The sequence below is a fragment of the Taudactylus pleione genome, unplaced genomic scaffold (genome assembly GCF_031769625.1).
Source record: "Taudactylus pleione unplaced genomic scaffold, aTauple2 ptg000309l, whole genome shotgun sequence".
Lineage (NCBI taxonomy): Eukaryota > Metazoa > Chordata > Amphibia > Anura > Myobatrachidae > Taudactylus > Taudactylus pleione.
The window spans coordinates 6,127,697-6,145,252 of NW_028284710.1; the positions used below are offsets into that span (position 1 = coordinate 6,127,697).

The 17,556-nt window shown below is 45.4% G+C and overlaps 1 protein-coding gene across 5 annotated transcripts in view; it reads left to right on the forward strand.

Annotated features, from left to right (window-relative positions):
* Positions 1-13,890, forward strand: part of LOC148511388 (uncharacterized) — an 85,959-nt gene extending 72,069 nt beyond the window's left edge. For all 5 annotated transcript variants that reach the window (XM_088442315.1, XM_088442314.1, XM_088442317.1 and 2 more), the window contains exons 13-15: positions 2,996-3,080; positions 4,672-4,965; positions 13,580-13,890. In XM_088442315.1, coding sequence (XP_088298441.1) covers positions 2,996-3,080; positions 4,672-4,965; positions 13,580-13,668 — 468 coding nt within the window. In that variant the 3' untranslated portion in view covers positions 13,669-13,890. The remainder of the gene's footprint in view (positions 1-2,995; positions 3,081-4,671; positions 4,966-13,579) is intronic.
* Positions 13,891-17,556: the final 3,666 nt, after the last annotated feature.

Sequence of the window (17,556 nt, forward strand, 5' to 3'; positions counted from 1 at the left end):
AATCAGACACTGTATGTGGTGTGTGCATGATCCCAAACTAGACGGCTATATGAGGTTCAGTGGGACTTTAGCAATTATGTAAATTAAGGAAACTGGGAGAAAAACCTGGAACACATCTGTTTGAGCTTTGCAAAGCTCCACTGGAATTTATATTTCTCCCTAGTTCAGTAGGCGGGAGACTGAGAGCCTCTGGACTTGTCAGTGAGAGCTGGGAGGGAAGTATTGGGGCACCAGAGGTACTTGCTGTGGAACATGTAGAAAAGTTGCTTTAGTGACCTAAGCAATTAATGTTGTTGCTTCGTTCAACTGCGACTAGTGCAGTACCTCAAGAGTAGGGCTATTATAGGTGAGATTGGAGCCATGTATTGGCCATAGGACAGAAAGTAATAGGGATAATCCTGGCTAGGAAGTAGAAGTTACAGGCTACTTGTGCCTGACCCTTTATTGTAATACAGTGGTGTGCCAAGACCATTTATATTGTGGCTCTAGACAGCACAAACATTTAAAGATGTTCCATCATTTAGGTCATGTCTGAAACAGGACGTTTGACCAATGCAGTTGGTCAGTCTGTGGGTTGTCTGTACGTGGACAACCCACAGACTGAAACCAACTCAACCTGTTATCAGGGGCAAATATTAAGGTAAGGCTTGAGACGGTGCAGATATGCAGTTGCGGGAGCATAGTAGGGAGGTGGTGTTTCTCTGGCCCCACTTTACCCGCAAGTCTGGGTGCACTTTTGTAGTAGCCCAACATGTTGATGCTGGAAAGGTTAAACTTATTAGGCAAACCACATACATTGGTGAATGCCAAAGACTTCAGCATGGTCAAGAAGGAAGGGGATGAGATTCTGCAAATGGGAGTGATTTTAACTTCATGAAGCCTCTGGGTATCGAATGTAGTGTTAGTGCCCAAGAAGGACCAGATCATCTGCTTTGGCATGTACTACTATAGATTGAAGGAGGAAACCATGACAGATGCCTATTTCATGCCCTGAGTAGATGAGCTTTTGGACCAGCTGAGTGCAGTGCTCTGTGTATATCGTGGGCCTTAGTAAGGGGTACAGACAGATACCCCACAACAGAGAGACATAGGTACTTTTTGCATTCATCACTACTTTGGGATATCAGAGTTTACTGGCATTCTCTTCGGAATATAAAATGCCCCAAGATACCTTACAGTGGATGGTTGAAGGGTGTCAGGATTTACCCAGGCATATCTGAATGATAAAGCCATCTACAATGAAAAATGGGAAGGGCAACTTGGGCTAGTCACCCAGGTTCTCAAGTGCATTAGTGAGGAAGTCCTGACTATCCGCCCTTTCAGATGTGGATGACGGAGGTATTACCACTGGCATCAGGTTGGAGGAGGCAATTCGACCAGAGCCCACTAAAGTCCAGACTATTCTGTCATGGCCTTCACCCTCCAACCAAAATCAAGTCAGACTCTTTCTTGTTATGGCTGTGTACTACTGAAAAATTTGTACTACACTATTGTACCATCACCAAGCCCCAGACAGACCTGAAGTCCCAAGAAATATACATACAGGTGACCTGGTGTCCAGGGTACAAACATGCCTTCACCTAACCGAAGGTTACCTTAGCGTAAGCTCCTGACTTTTGCTAACTGACTGTTGCTAACTGACTGCAGACCAATGCATTAGTTTATGGACTGCGAGTAATGCTTAGCCAGGTAGCAGATGATGTTTCAAGGTGCATACACATGTAACGATTTTTTGAACAATTTAACTATAACGATGTCGTTATCGTTCAGTCGTTGAAAAAATCATTCAGTTTCTGAGTTATAACGATGAACGATTATCGTTCATGAGCGTTCCCGTTTGTAGTTTGTTCTGACTGACCAACTGAACAATTTTCATTAAGGGAAGTTACAAAAATCGTTTGTAGTTCAAAAAAATCGTTCATTACACTTTAAAAAAATCTGACAGATAATCTGACAGAAAATCGTTGTGTGTATGCAGCTTAAAGGTGCATACACACACAATGATTTTTTGAACGATTATCGATAACGATATCGTTCAATCGTTGAAAAAATTGTTCACTTTCTGAGTTAAAACGATAAACGATTATCGTTCATGCGCGTTCACGTTTGTAGTTCAGTCAGACTGACCAACTCAACGATTTTCAGTAAGGGAATATGCAAAAATCTTTTGTAGTTCAAAAAAAATGTTCATTACATTTAGTAAATGAACGATTTTAGTAAACGATTTTCGTTCATTTTTCCTTTGAAAAAATGAACGAAAATAGTTTACCAAAATCGTTCCTTTACTAAATCGTTGTGTGTGTATGCAGCTTAAGTATTAAGTAGAGAAAAAATAAAGCCATGTATGAGTGATTGCAAAGCATGTACTGTATGCACTGTTGAGAATGAAACACAAGCCTCTGTGGGACAGAGTTAAGATGTTTGTCACTATGCATTGTGCAGTGTTTAGGGATAAATTAAGTTTTTTTTTTTTTAATAAAAATGGTTTTGAGTGTGGTTTTTCTGGCACTGATGTTTGGCATGGGTAAGTACCAATGTCTAATAATGTGGTGAAAAAAAATAAAATTTGATTTTGTTATTGAAAAAAGAAAGTAGATGTGTCTCCATACACTATTGCCGCAGTCGTGCAAGGTCCCGTGCAACTCTGCTTATGCTGAACGTCTTTTTCGCTCAAATGGGTCTTACTCACAACGCAATTAGACACAGCCACTTCACAAGACTGCACTGATTCATTTCATATGCGTCTCTTGCGTATCTGTGCATCGGAGTCTGTAGAAGAAGTGGTACAATGCAGCGGCCACAGGATTTTTTTTGACAAGTTCCGTTGTACAGATTCACACATTCCTCGGCACAGCTCACTCACACCAGGCATCTCGTGCCACATGGCATATTGAGGCTAGGTGTATGAGGACACATCTGTAATTCATCCAAAATAATGGTCATTTCTAACAGATCTTGGCTGTTTTAGTGATCTTTATTACAATTATTTGTCAAGGTCTGCACAGAAGCAGAACACGAGACAACTGGAGAACTTTGTACGAGTCCTCACACAGCATCACCTAGTAGTCCTAGTATCCATGGTAAGTCTTTTCCTGAAATAATTTGTTTGTAGCTACTGCTGGTGACTTATCAATATTGACCTATCATTAACAAGGGAATAGCAGACCGGTGTTTTCCTTGTATATCCAACACCGGACTCTGGCTACTGTACATTCCTCATGCAGCCATTGGAGCCTGTCACACTACTACTGCTAGCAGCGCCCATAGTGCAGATCTGCTGTTGTGTGGCAGGAAACCAGTGTTCATTGCTTGCTGTGGCTCATATGATACTGAAAGCGCCAGTGTGCCACTGTCATTATGTATTAACATTAAATAAAACTTGTTTGTTTTTTGCACTAATGAATCTAACTACACAATGGTCAATGCAGCAAATTACGTTTTATATTTCTCTATCAGCAGAGTAATTTACATTTTCTTTTGTAATTAGTTCTAAAGTTTTGCACCTGTGGATTTTTGAGTATTATTTTATAATGTACCTTGTGCATGATGCATGACCTGAAAACTATAAAGTCCCCCACTTCTCCCTTTGAGAGAGCATGAAATGTCTCCTTCCCTCTCTGGGTATTTGTACCTGAATCAAAGGAGGTGATCGCCCAGGAGTTGGCATTTAGCGTTTGGTTTTCTCCCAGACGGAGGGAGCAGAGAAGAGCTTGACGTAAACAGATCTATCCCAAAAGGACTTGATCTAAATAGAAATTCCAGTTTCTCTTATGTCAACAAATTACCTTAGGAATAAAAAACTTTATGTAGCAGGTTTTACTTAAATGTCTTTTTATAGTAACTTGCAATTTGGAAATGAGAAACCTCTTAATACCATTTTATGCTTTCTCCTTTACAGAAGTCTTAGGCTTAGATCTATAGATTGAGAGCCCTTTTGCTTTCAGCCCATAATGAGTGGTTAATCTAAAGAAATGTTGCGAATAAAAGTAGCCTCCACGTCTTGGGCACTACATGAAAAAGAAGCCTCTAGAGTCATGAAGTTTTAGATAACAGCATTAGTCAGTGTGGAAGAGATTATTTGTTATGGTGAAATTATTAGCGAGCAAGCATGACATTTATGCCATAAATGAAATGTACTATTACAGGTTATTAGTTAGAACAATGTAGTGTTTGACGAGCTGTGAAAGACAGACCCTCATGTTGCAAAAGAATTGCCATTAAAAGGTTGACAGGTGTCATTAAACCTTCAACAAAATCTACAAAAAACCAGTGGAATACATTGTTGAGTCCAGTTATAGGCATCTACTTTAAGGGACCAAATCATTTGGCAGCAAGGTGCCGGTGCTCCTCCCGTTTCTTCACAGCTCAACCTGCAGATTTCTTCTAGCACTCCATACAGGTGTGCAGGAAAATGAGCCATGTTGGTGTACCATCATTTACAGGAATAAACACGTGTGCATTGTGACCGCTCATACGCGGGAATTGAAAACAGGCGTGAGAGTGACATAAGGGTAGTGTTATGTATATGATGGGAATGTAAAGCATTGAGCAGGTGACTTCAGGATTATGCCGATGTCATAATATGATACACGGGAGAACTAAAGTGAACGTTTAATGAAGATGTTGCTCCCATTATAAATGTTTTGCTATTCAGTGCATGTTTTGTTTTAGAATCTTTAGGCATCTCGAGTTCCAACCAGAAGCATTCTGCAATATCCCAAGCAACCGCTAATAGTGAACTTATAACATCATGCGACAACTCTTCAAGAAAATTATCCCCAGCACAATGTATGTCCCATCAATCATCTTCCACAGACTGCCAACCATGTTCAGCCATCATAAAGCAAACCAGCTCCTCTTCACATTATCCAAATATCGAATCTAACACTTCGAGGTCACCAACCCATGTCAGTGAGGTGATAAACTCACCAAATAAAACATCAGCAACAAACTCCACAGTTGATGGTAAGGAAATATTCATAAACAGTCCTTTGTTACTACCAAATATGACCCTAGTGTGATATTCAACTGCAGTCTAGATTCCGCAATCATAAATTTATATTATGTAATATAACTGCAGTAAAAAAAAAAAAAAAAAGATCATATATATTTATATATATATATATATATATATATATCCAAAACAAGGTGGATGGCACTCTGACATAAATAAACCAAATAAAGACACTGGCAACACAGCCCTTGTGGTCGACGTTTCGGAGTTTTACTCCTTTATCAAGACATAAAGGACATGTCTTGATAAAGGAGTAAAACTCCGAAACGTGGACCACAAGGGCTGTCTTGCCAACGTCTTTATTTGGTTTATTTATGTCAGAGTGCCATCCACCTTGTTTTGGATACATGTTCTCTGGGAAAGGTACCTGACTATGCTATGTGTATACCTGAGTGCCGGATTCTCCTTGATATATATATATATATATAAATATATATATCTCCCTCTATAGATATATATATCATCTTTTTTTTTTTTTTCTTCTTCAGGGTCCATAAGCTCCACAGGGAGACCTTGGGTGTAGGTGATGGATCTGGATCCCGGCCACCACGCAGTTAAAGCTTTCACCCCCAGGATGCATCGGTCCATCCTCCCTATACCCCGCCCCCGAGCCAGAGGCTCCTCAGTTTTAGTTGGTGCCCGTCCGGAGTCGGGGTCACTGTTAACGCTACTTTTATTTTATGATTTTATTAGTTTTTACTATCTTCAGAGCGTGCAGCAACAGACTGTTCGTAGGATGTCTGCGCTGCTGCTCCGTCACCCCGACGCCAGTACTGATCTGGGGATTTCGGCGGGCCCCTGGGGTCTGTGCTAGCCGGGCCCCGTGGGATAGCCCTGACTGCGATTGTAGTGCCCCTTTGCAGTATACTTTCTGCGTTGTTTGTGACTTATGCTAGTGCTGCCTGTCTGTGTCTTTTTTTCGAAACTGTCAGCATATATCTATACTTTCCTCTAATTCTGTCCTAATACAGGTGTAGTTAAGGTGGTTCTTTTAACTCACATATATAAAAGATAATATTTGTGAGGTCTGACACATACTGTTGTGTGGACATATTTAGGCAAAGGGCTCCTGCAGCTTACCCAAGTGTTACCCAAGGACCAGTGTGTTGCATACTTAGGCAGTGGGCTCCTGCACTTATCAAAGCATCGGTCAGGACCAATGTTTTTTCTCGGATTATTACCTTAACATACAGGTGTATTCAGGGGTTTTCCTGTGCCCACATTTATAGAACTAAGTATTTGTGAGGTTTTGTCACATACATTTGTTGCACTGTGCCATATTTGGGCTGTGTGCTCCTGCAGCTTACCCAGGCATAAGACAGGACCAGTATATTGCTTCCTACTAGTATTCTACATATACGGTGGTTGCATTATAAACCGTGCCATTTACTCTGCAGATATGTCTAGCAAAGGCAGGAGTATTAACAGGCATCTGCCCCCTTGCTGCTATCAGGCAAGTTATGGGCTGCAAGCTTAAGTGAGGAGGATTTGTATATAACCTGGGCTCCTTTGCTCAGGTATTGGCCATGATTGCAGACCGCCTAGTGGATCCGGCTGTAATTCCCTCGATGGGGTTATCACAGCAGAACGTAATGCCCCCTTTGGGGTTGTCACATCAGGTGCAGGCGATACAGGTACCTGCTGTACCTCCACCATGGGTAGACGTACTCTCTAACTCCAGTGCAGAGTTTGATGGCTACATCTAATGCCTTTCAAACCATGTTGCAAGGTGGGAAGCCTCTACCCAGTAAACCCATTATACATCCTGTGTTATCGTCGCAGTCCACGCACAGATGCTGATCTCTCTAACCCTGACTCCCCTCCGGAAGAGGATAAGAGTCTATCATAAATTAATATTCCTGCCTTGGTGTGAGCTGTCAGATCCATTTTATTAATAGAAGATGACGAGCCACCCCTAAATCCAAGCACCTTCTGTTTAAACGACAGAAAGTAGATTCAGCAGAATTCCCTCTATTGGATCAACTAGCTGAACACATGGCTGCAGCATGGTAAGAGGTTTCAACCACAAAAAAATGTGTGACCTCATGTTACCCTTTTCCTGCGGCTCATTGGGTAAAATGGATTCCTATATTCTGTGTTAAAGCGCTACATTGCCTATTACTACAGTTACTTAAAGGATCCTACGGTTGGGAAGGTGGAAGCTTGCCTGAAATTAATGTACTCTTTCAGGGTCTGTTGCCCGTCCAACCAGGGCTATTGCATGGGTGTCTTAACGCTATAGAAAGCTGGGCTGATGCTATTGAGGACTCTTTTTTTTTTTTTTTTTTTTTTTTTTTTTCTTCTTCTTCCCTCAGAAGCTTCTAGGGGTCAGATGTCTTTTGTTGCTCACATTCGAGATGCAGCTTCCTCTATTGGAGAAGCAACATTGGATGCCAGTCTCCTGGCCTCCAGAGTTTCAGCCGTGACAATATCTGCCCGCCGTACCCTGTGGCTGCGCTCATGGAAGGCAGATGCTGATTCCAAGAAAGGCCTTGAAGGGTTACCCTATAATGAGGAGATCTTGTTTGGCACAGACCTTGACAAGATTGTCACCACGTTGGCAGCGTCGAAAATGGCATTTCTGCCTTCAGCTACTTCTACTACAAGGCCTCGGACTACATCTTTTAAGTCCTTTCGTCCTCAAGGAAAGCCAAAAGGCCAGTCCTTTCCTAGGCAGTCTGCCTCAACGAGGGCCGCCAAACCCAGAACCAAGCAGACCTGGAACACCAGACGCCCTGCTTCTAAACCCGAGGATAAACCCTCAGCCTGAACCATCTGAGGGGTTCCCAGAGTGGGAGGCTGACTTCTTTGGTTCGCCCAGTGCTGGTGTCTAACCACCACAGTTGCTTGGGTAAGAGAAGTGGTCTATAACGGGTACGCCCTCTCATTTTTCAGATGGCATCCCCATCAGTTTTTCTACACAGGTCAGACCCGAACAAGGCCTTACAAATCCAGAAAGCTATACAGTCCTTGCTGCAAACGGGTAATTATGCCAGTCCCACTGTCTCAGCCAGGGACTGGTTATTATTCTACTCTTTCTGGTTCAGAAGCCGAATGGGTCTCATCGGTCTACACTCCATCATCTAGCTATGGAGCCTGGGGACTTTACGGTACCGCTGGATATTCAGGACGCATACCTACATGTACCTATGGCGTCCTCTCATCAGCGTTATATCCGGTTTGCTATACTACAGCTACACTTCCATTTTCAGGTTCTTCCCTTTGGACTGTCCACAGCTCCATGGGTGTTTTACCAAAATTATGGCTATCACGGCGGCCCACCTGTGTGGTCTTGGTATCCGACTGCTACCATATCTGGATGACTTCCTGCTCTTAGCAGGTTCCCCAGAGGTGCTTTAAAGCCATCTACAGCTAACCATTGCTTTCCTTCAAAAGCACGGATGGTTAGTAAACTCTAAAATATCCTCTCTGAATCCCTCAATGATTCATCTAAGAGCACTGCTTGATTCTCAGGCTCAGAGAATCTTTCTGACATCAGACAAGATCTCCACACTTCAATTACAATTGCGCAGATGTCTCCACAGTCGCTGAGTGTTGATCCACTCGGCAATGCAGGTTCTGGGATCCATGATGTCCACCTTCGACATGGTGGAATATGCTCTGTTCCATTCCAGGCCTTTGCAAAGGCTGGTCCTTTCCAGGTGGAACTGGTTACCTCATCGGATCGGAGCTCAGATGATGGAGCTCTCTCCGGAGGTGCATCTGTCTCTGTCGTGGTGGCTACAAATATCTCATCTAACCAACAGTCGCCCCGTTTGGATCCCGGACTGGGTAATCCTAACAACGGACGCCAATCTCCAGGGCTGGGGCGCAGTGACCAGTCCGCACTCCTTTCAGGGCTGTTGGACATCAGTCGAATCAACCCTGCCATTCAACATATTGGAAATTCGAGCTGTCTACAGGGCCCTCAAACTGGCCCGGCACATACTTCACAGAAAACCTGTACAGGTTCAGTTCAACAATGCCACAACAGTGGCTTACATCAGTCATCAAGTTGACACTCTGTGTTGAGCAGCAATGACAGTCATGTCACACATTCTGACATGGGCCGAGGGTTGCCTCCAGGTCATCTCTGCAGTGTTCATTCCAGGAGTTCTCAATTGGGAAGCAGACTTCCTTAGCTGTCACGACATGCATCCCGGGGAATGGTCTCTTCACCTAGAAGTGTTTCGACTCCTAGTAAGCAGATGGAGTCTCCATGGGGCACCTCATGGCCTCCCGACACAATCACAAACTGCCGGATTACGGGTCCAAAACAAGAGATGCCAAAGCAACCTTCATAGACGCTTTGTCAGTGAAGTGGTCCTTCCAGTTTGCGTGCCTGTTGCCTTCGGTCTCCCTTCTTCGAGTCCTGCGGAAGTTCAAACAAGACGGTGGTACTGTCCTGCTGGGGGCTCCAGCTTGGCCCAGACGTTACTGGTACTCAGATCTTTGGAGTTTCTCCATCCGCACTCCGTTCCTGCTGTCTCAACATGCGGACCTGTTGTCTCAGGGTCCTTGCCTTTACCCGGACCTGGGTCGTCTGTCTTTGACCGCGTGGCTTTTGAGACATCCCTCCTGAGGTCCAAAGGATTCTCTAGCTCTGTAGTCAACACTATGCTCAGAGCGCGTAAGCCAGCCTCTGCTCGGATCTACCACAGACTTTGGCGTACATATTTCCAGTGGTGTCGTACCAGAAGCTACAATCCTCAAGTGTTTAGGATTTCCAGAGTCCTGGCCTTCTTTCAAGCTGGATTGGTCCTTGGACTTCGCCTTACTTCACTGAAAGTGCACGCCTCTGCCCTATCCATTTGGTTCCAGTGTAGACTTGCTCTACTACCGGATGTCCACACCTTCCTCCAGGGTGTCCTACGAATTCAACCGTGGGATTTGACAGTAGTTCTTCGTGCCCTACAGGGTCCTCCATTTGAACCCCCTGGATTCGGTAGAACTCAAGTGGTTCACAGCGAAGACTTTTTCTTCTGGCTATTGCATCTGCCAGGAGGGTGTCAGAATTGGGGGCGCTCTCCTGTAGTCCCCCTTTTCTGATATTTCACCAGGACAGGGCTATGCTTCGCACTCGCCCTGAGTTTCTTCCTAAGGTGGTTTCTAATTTCCATATACATCAGGAAATTATAGTACCGGCCTTTCAGTTACCAGACCTCTCGGCTGGTGAGGCTTCATTGGATGTGGTCCGTGCTCTCAATGTGGACCGCAGGGCTCGACAAAACCCGGGGGCCAGGTCGCCATGGCGACCAGATTTGGAGCAACCCTCTGGCGCCGCTGCACCCGTTGCTAGTGTAGTGCAGACCATAAGCGCGGTCCACACTACAGTTATAGCAGCCAATGAGAACCATAGACTCTCATTGGCTGCTGCGTCCATGGAGTGAGCCGGCTCGAGCCCATTCATGAGCTCGGCCTTCCGGCTCCCCCCGCAGCAGGTGATGGGAGAGACGTCATGGCGTCTCTCCCATAGTGCAGGAAAAGAGCAGGCCAGGACTCTGAGCGGACAGCGGCAGGAGCGGGGATTCAGGTAAGTTGTGTGGGGTTTTTATTGTGTGTAAGGAGCACTGCATAGGGGTGGTGACCGCTACATGGGGCACTGTATGGGGGGGGTTCGCTACTGGGGCACTGTACAGGGGGGGGTGCTACTAGGGGCAATGCATAGTGGGGACTACTACTGGGGCCACTGCATAGGGGTACTACTACTGGGGGGCACTGTATAGGGGGGGCTACTACTGGATGGACTACTACCACAGGCAATGCATAGGGGGGACCACTTCTGGGGGCACTACATAGGGGGACCACTACTGAGGGTACTCTATATGGGGACCACTACTGGGAGCACTGCATAGGTGGGGTGGCCGCTACTGGGGGCACTGTATGGGGGGTAGCCGCTACTGGGGCACTCTTTAAGGGGGGGGCGCTACAGGGGCACTGTATAAGGGGGGGGGTGCTACAAGGGCACTGTATAGGGGGGGCTGCTACTATGGGCAATGATGCATAGTGGGGACTACTACTGGGGGCACTGCATAGGGGGGACCACTTCTGGGGGCACTACATAGGGGGATCACTACTGAGGGTACTGTATATGGGGACCACTACTGGGGGCACTGCATAGGGGGGACTACTACTGGGGGCACTGCATAGGGGGGACTACTACTGGGGGCATTGCATAGGGGGGGACTACTACTGGGGGCACTGCATAGGGGGGACTACTACTGGGGGCACTGCATAGGGGGACCACTACTGAGGGTACTGTATATGGGGACCACTACTGGGAGCACTGCATAGGTGGGGTAGCCGCTACTAGGGGCACTGTATGGTTGATGGCTGCTACAGGGGCACTGTATAAGGGGGGGGCGCTACTAGGGCACTGTATAAGGAGAGACTATTACTAGCATAGTGGAGACTATTACTGGGGGCACTGCATTGGGGGGACCACTACTGGGGGCACTGTTAATGGGGCACCTCTGGGGGCACTGTATATGGAGCACTGCATAGGGGTCCACTACTGGGGGGGGGGGGTTTACCTGGGGTACCCCATTAGTGGTGTGGCCATGGGGGTTGGTTACCTGGGGCGTAGGTGCTCAGTTTTGCTGCCCCGAGGGAAGGGGCGTCTGGCACCTACACTTTCATCCTGGCTCCTAGATTTTAGAAATATTTGTCAAGCCCTGTGGACTGTACCAGTTTCCTTCGGAAATTTGACTCCTTGTTTGTGCTCTATGGAATTCACAAGAAGGGATGGCCAGTCAATAAACAAACATTGGCCAGATGGCTTCGTATGACTATCTCAGAGGCTTACACACAGTGTTCATGTTCCGGCTTCTGTTGCTGCTCATTCTACTCGGTCTGTGGGACCGTCGTGGGTGGCTCGCTGTGGCGCCTCGGCTGTTCAAACTTTGTAAGGCGGCCACGTGGTCTTCCATTCAGACCTTTCTAGGGTTCTAGGCATTTGATACCTTTGCCCTCAGGATGCTTCCTTTGGGCGCCAGATTCTCCTCTCAGCGCAGGAGCTTCCCACCCTTAAAAGGACTGCTTTGGGACATCCCCAAGGACTCCCTGCTGAGCCTATGGACCCTGAAGAGGAAAATGAGTTATGGTAAGAACTTACATTTGTTAACTATTTCTTCGAAGTCCACAGGGCACCCGCCCTGACACACCTGGCTTCATATGGGCTATATTTCTGGTCACCGGTTTCCCGTTGCCTTCTTTGTGAGAGTGTGATTCTTGTGTGTAGCAGTCTTCCTTCTCTCTTATCCTTCTCCGGCCTTTGGCTACTTACCAACTGAGGTGCCCCTGGCTCGGGGGCGGGGTATAGGGAGTTTGGACCTGTGCATCCTGGGAGTTGAAAGCTTTAACTGCATGGTGCCCGGGATCCAGATCTATCACTTACACCCAAGTTCACCCTGTGGACCCTATGGACTTCGAAGAAAGAGAGTTAACAAAGGTAAGTTCTTACCATAACTCTCATTCTTTGTTCTCTATCTAAATTAGGAATTATGCTACGTAAGCACTACTCTATTATATATTTATTTACAGCACATTTATCCTAGACAGACAATTGGCACACATAACAGAATAAATTGTGCTGTACAAGGCCTCATACCTAGATACTGAGACATGCATTGTCTTTCTACACTAAAATAATTTATTTACTCATTTATTTTGTGACCCCCTACAAAACTGGTAAACCGCATTGTGGTGGAAGCTATGAAAACGAATAATCTAAAGTAAACAAATGTGTCAAAATACATAATAGGAGATTTTATTTACAATATAACTGCCGGGTAAGCTCGCCTGCCAACATATACATCTCCTGTTGATGTATTAGTGTAACTAATCAGGTGGCCACTGACTGTACATTGTTTTACAGTTACAGCTTGACACAGCACGACCATGTTCTGTGGTTTCAGCTAATCAAATTGCAGGATTTTCAATCATTTAAACCTTTAGGAATTTCTTATAGTAAAATTGTATTGGGTTTAGGTTTAAGAAAAATACTGTAAAAAAAATGAATGGTTATTGTCCTTTTTAAAGGCTGGTTGTAGCCAGGGAGCCACAAGATAAACCGTGTTGATCTACGCAATTTAAAAAATTTTTAGATCAGAGGTTCCCAAACTCCGCCATTACTGTCAATTTGATTTAACCATCTGGACTCAAGCATAGATATCCTTAAAACCTGGACTGTAATGTCAGAATTTGGGAACCTCTGCTTTAGAATATATAATGTTGTCATTGCATTGATAGAGTTGGAGCTGCTAGTGTAGCTGCAAGTTCAGTTCTCACAGGTAACAATAGCTGATATAAAAAACAAACGTTTTCGTCCCTTTATGTCTGTTATTCTTGTTGGAATTTGTCTTGAATTTTCATAAATATTTTATTGTGACGTTTATCCTCATCAACACAACTCTGGATGTTTGTGCTAAGAATCACCAAAGGAATAGACAAATTGGTGTGTGTAAAATAAATAAATAAATAAAATCAATGATTTGCTTTTAATATTGTTTTGCTATTACTATACTCAGTCATGACTTTGACCAGTAACATATATTTTTCTTGCAGACCAACATGCGCACAGTGAAGGTGTGTTGGTGGAAAGAGAAAACCGACTCACCGCAGAAGCAGCTTGCAGCGATGATGATGATGTCTAATATATGTGTATATTTATGAGCGCTGTGATTAACTGTTAGACTTTTCTGTGGTCCAGATATTTTAAACAGTTCCAACTGTTTTTAAAGTATGTGTCTAGAGACATTGATTGTGAACACACAAGTTTTCTTAATATTCAGTTGGGGTTTACTTTTTTTTTTTTTAAACAACAATGTATGCAGACACATTTTGTTAATGTGAATAAAAAACAATTTTTTGAGAAATGCTTCAAATTGTTTATTGATATCTAACACTGGGTCTTATACTTGGATTACACTCTCTAAATTAATGTCATTGACAAAATTCTTTTATTGATCCTAATTCTTATACCAAAGCATAAGAATCACTTTACTCTGAGTTCCAACACGGAAGCACCAATGTGCATGCTCTGCTCGAAAGTCGCAAACAGACTCAGCCCACCAAAGAGTGCTCATAAGATCCCTCTCTGGCAGGGCTGCTCCATTGAGGATAGCGGTCTAACTGAAGATGACATTAACTAATGCAAGCTTGTTACATACTGTCCCTATAGAAAACTATAGGGATGGCTCCTGCATGAGTCAACGACCAAGGAATATTAGGGAATGCAAGGAAAATTTAGCTTGTTAAATATGCCCCCTAATCCCCATCACAAATCACACCCTGTGATGGGGACCTGAGTTTGTACATGAAGCACAACGGAACTTGTAATGAAAAAAGCTGCAGCCGCTACATTGTAGCACTTCAAATACAGATTCAGAGACTCTGTCTCGCACAGATATAAAAGTGTCACATATCAAATTAATTAGCCCAGTCTGCTGGTGTGATCTAGTCACATTGCATTGCGACTTTGATGCATTTTCGGCTAAAAAGAGACGGCCTGGTGCTAGCAGAGTAAGTAAGTGTGCCAGGTAGGAGGGGAAGAGGCAGTATGTGCTTACTTTGCCCTGTAAACACATGCATGGAAGGTAAGGGTGCCCAATCGGCATATGCTTTATGCTTCCAAGTACCGCTATAGAATTACAAATTTTCTGAATAAGTTATACAGGGCGAGCATAGCTGCTGGGATAGAGCTATCTGCTGCAGGAACAAGAGAGAGGGGCAGGAGATGGCTCCATAGACCTGCTTAACTCCTTAATGGGGGCAGAACACAGCCAGAGGAGTAGATCACCAGCTGACTCGCGTCAATTTCAGCAATGAATCTCACATGGCCTCATGATTATACTGCGTCCATGATGTGTAAACTCAGTATCTGGGGGGTAGCAGCTAGATCCCCATCGCCTTATGTTTGCGCTTATCTTGGAGTTACATAATATAATGGAGATGCCTCATTGAAGCATATTGATGTTTCTTCAGGGTCCATAGGGCTCCACAGGGAGACCTTGGTGGGGGGGGGGGGGGGTGTAGGTGCTGGTTGAGGACTGGGCACCACACAGTTAAAGCTTACAGTTCCCAGGATGCGCTGGTCCAGAGGCATCTCAGTTTTGGCGGTGCCTGGCCAGAGTCGGGTCAGCCCAAGTAGTTTTATTTTTCTGATTTTATTTGTTTTTAGTACTTTATATGTTGAGCGAGCAGTAGCAGACTGTCTGCAGGACGTCTGCGCTGCCACTCTGTCACCCCTCCTGGCGCCGCAACGCCAGCTTCAGCTGGGGATTTCGGCAGGCATCTCTGGGTCCTCTCTAGCCGGTCCTGCGGACGGACCCAGACTGCGGCCCGGACACTAGGGGACCCGCGGATTGGCAGTCAATAGTTGATTGTAGTGCCATTCTGCAGTAAAATTGTATTTCTGCATTGTATGTGACTTATGCTAGCGCTGCCTGTCTGTTTATTTCTCTATACTGTCAGTATATATCTTTCCCTCTTTTTCTGACTTTGCCCTAACATACTTGTGTATTCAGGGCTTTTCCTAGTACCTCACATCTCTATAATAAATGTATTGGTGAGGGTTGTCACACACAGTTGGTTACTGCACAGTGCCATATTTGTGCTGTGCTCTCCTGCAGCTTGCCCAAGCCTAAGACAAGATCAGTATATTGCATTCCTACTTGTATCCTACATACCCAGTGGTTGCATTATACCCACTGTCATATTGTGTGCTATACTACTCTACAGCTATGTCTAGCAAAGGCAAGAGTAGCAAGCAAGCATCTGCACCCATACTGCTATCATGCAAATTATGTGCCTCAGGCTTAAGTGAGGAGGATTTGATACAAGATGGGTTATGTGTTAAATGTTATACTCCACCAGGCTCATCAGACCCACCCAGGTCCTGCACAAGAGCCCCCCTGGACTTACTTTTCTCAGGTGTTGGCTACTTTTGCGGACCGCCTGGCGATACTGACTGTAATTTTCCCTATGGGGTTACCACATTAGGCCATAATTCCCCCTCTGGGGCTGCCATAACAACAGGTTCAGGCAGTACAGGTACCTCGGTACAGAATCTGGTGGCTTCCTCTACAGCCTTTCAAACTATGTTGCAAGGTGAGAAGCCCCTACCCAGTAAGCCTTCTAAACGTCCTGTATTGTCTTCACAGTCCATGCAGCTGTCAGATTCTGAAGTATCATCTGAGGAGGCAGAAGATGCTGATCTCTCTAACACTGACTCCCTCGGGGAGGACGAGAGTCAGTCTAAAATTAATATTCCTGCCTTGGTGCGAGCTGTTAGACCCATCTTACTAATAGAAGATGATGAGCCAGCCCCAAATCAAAGCACTGTTTAAACAACAGAAAGTGGCTTCAGCAGAATTATCTCTATCGGACCAATTAGCTGAACACATGGTGGCAGCCTGGCAGTCGCCTGGTAAGAGGTTTCAGCCCCAAAAACGTCTGAACACCTGTTATCCATTTCCTGTGGCTCACTGTTCAAAATGGGAGACTCCCCCTGCGGTGGATTCGCATGTTACGCATTTAATTAAAATTGCTACGTTGCCTATCCCTACAGTATCCTCTTTGAAGGACCCTACAGATAGAAAGGTTGAATCTTGCCATAAATCGATGTACTCTTTCAGGGGCTATTGCCCATCCGACCATGGCTGTTGCATGGGTGGCTAAAGCTATAGAGAGCTGGGCTGACGCACTTGAAGACTCTTTTCCCTCAGATGCTTCTAGGGTTCAGATATCTTTCATTGCTCACATACGAGATGCAGCTTCTTATATTGGAGAAGTGACATTGGATGCTCCTAATCTCCAGAGTCTCGGCCACGGTAGTGTCTGCTCGCCGTATCCTGTGACTACGCTCATGTAAGGCTGACGCGAACTCCAAGAGAGGCCTAGCAGTGTTACCCTACAATGGGGAGATCTTGTTTGGCCCAGACCTTGGCAAGATTGTAACCACATTGGCGGCATCAAAAACTGCATTTCTGCCTTCAGCAACTACTACTGCAAAGCCTCGGACTACATATTTTAGGTCCTTTTGATCCTCAAGGAAAACCTAAAGGTTAGTCCTTTCCTAGGCAGTCTGCTTCCACTAGGGCCGCCAAGCCCAGGACCAAGTAGGCCTGGAACCCCAGACTCCCTGCTTCAACAGCCGAGGATAAGCCCTCAGCCTGACAGGCGGGCCTCCCTCTGGTGGATCTCAGAGTGGGAGGCAGACTTCTTCAGTTCGCCCAGTGCTGGTGTCAAACCACCATGGATGCTTTGGGTAAGAGAAGTGGTCTCTCACGGTTGCGCCCCCTCATTTCTTCGACTGCCACCCCACCAGTTTATCTACACAGGCCCGCCTTCAAACCCAAGCAAGGCCTTACAAATGCAGACAGCCATACAGTCCTTGCTGCAAGCAGGGGTAATTCTGCCAGTGCCACTATCTCAACGGGGAACAGGTTACTATTCTACTCTTTCTGGTTCAAAAGCCAAATGGGTCTCATCGGCCTATACTCAACCTCAAATCCCTGAATCTCAGGGTACCCAGGTTCAGG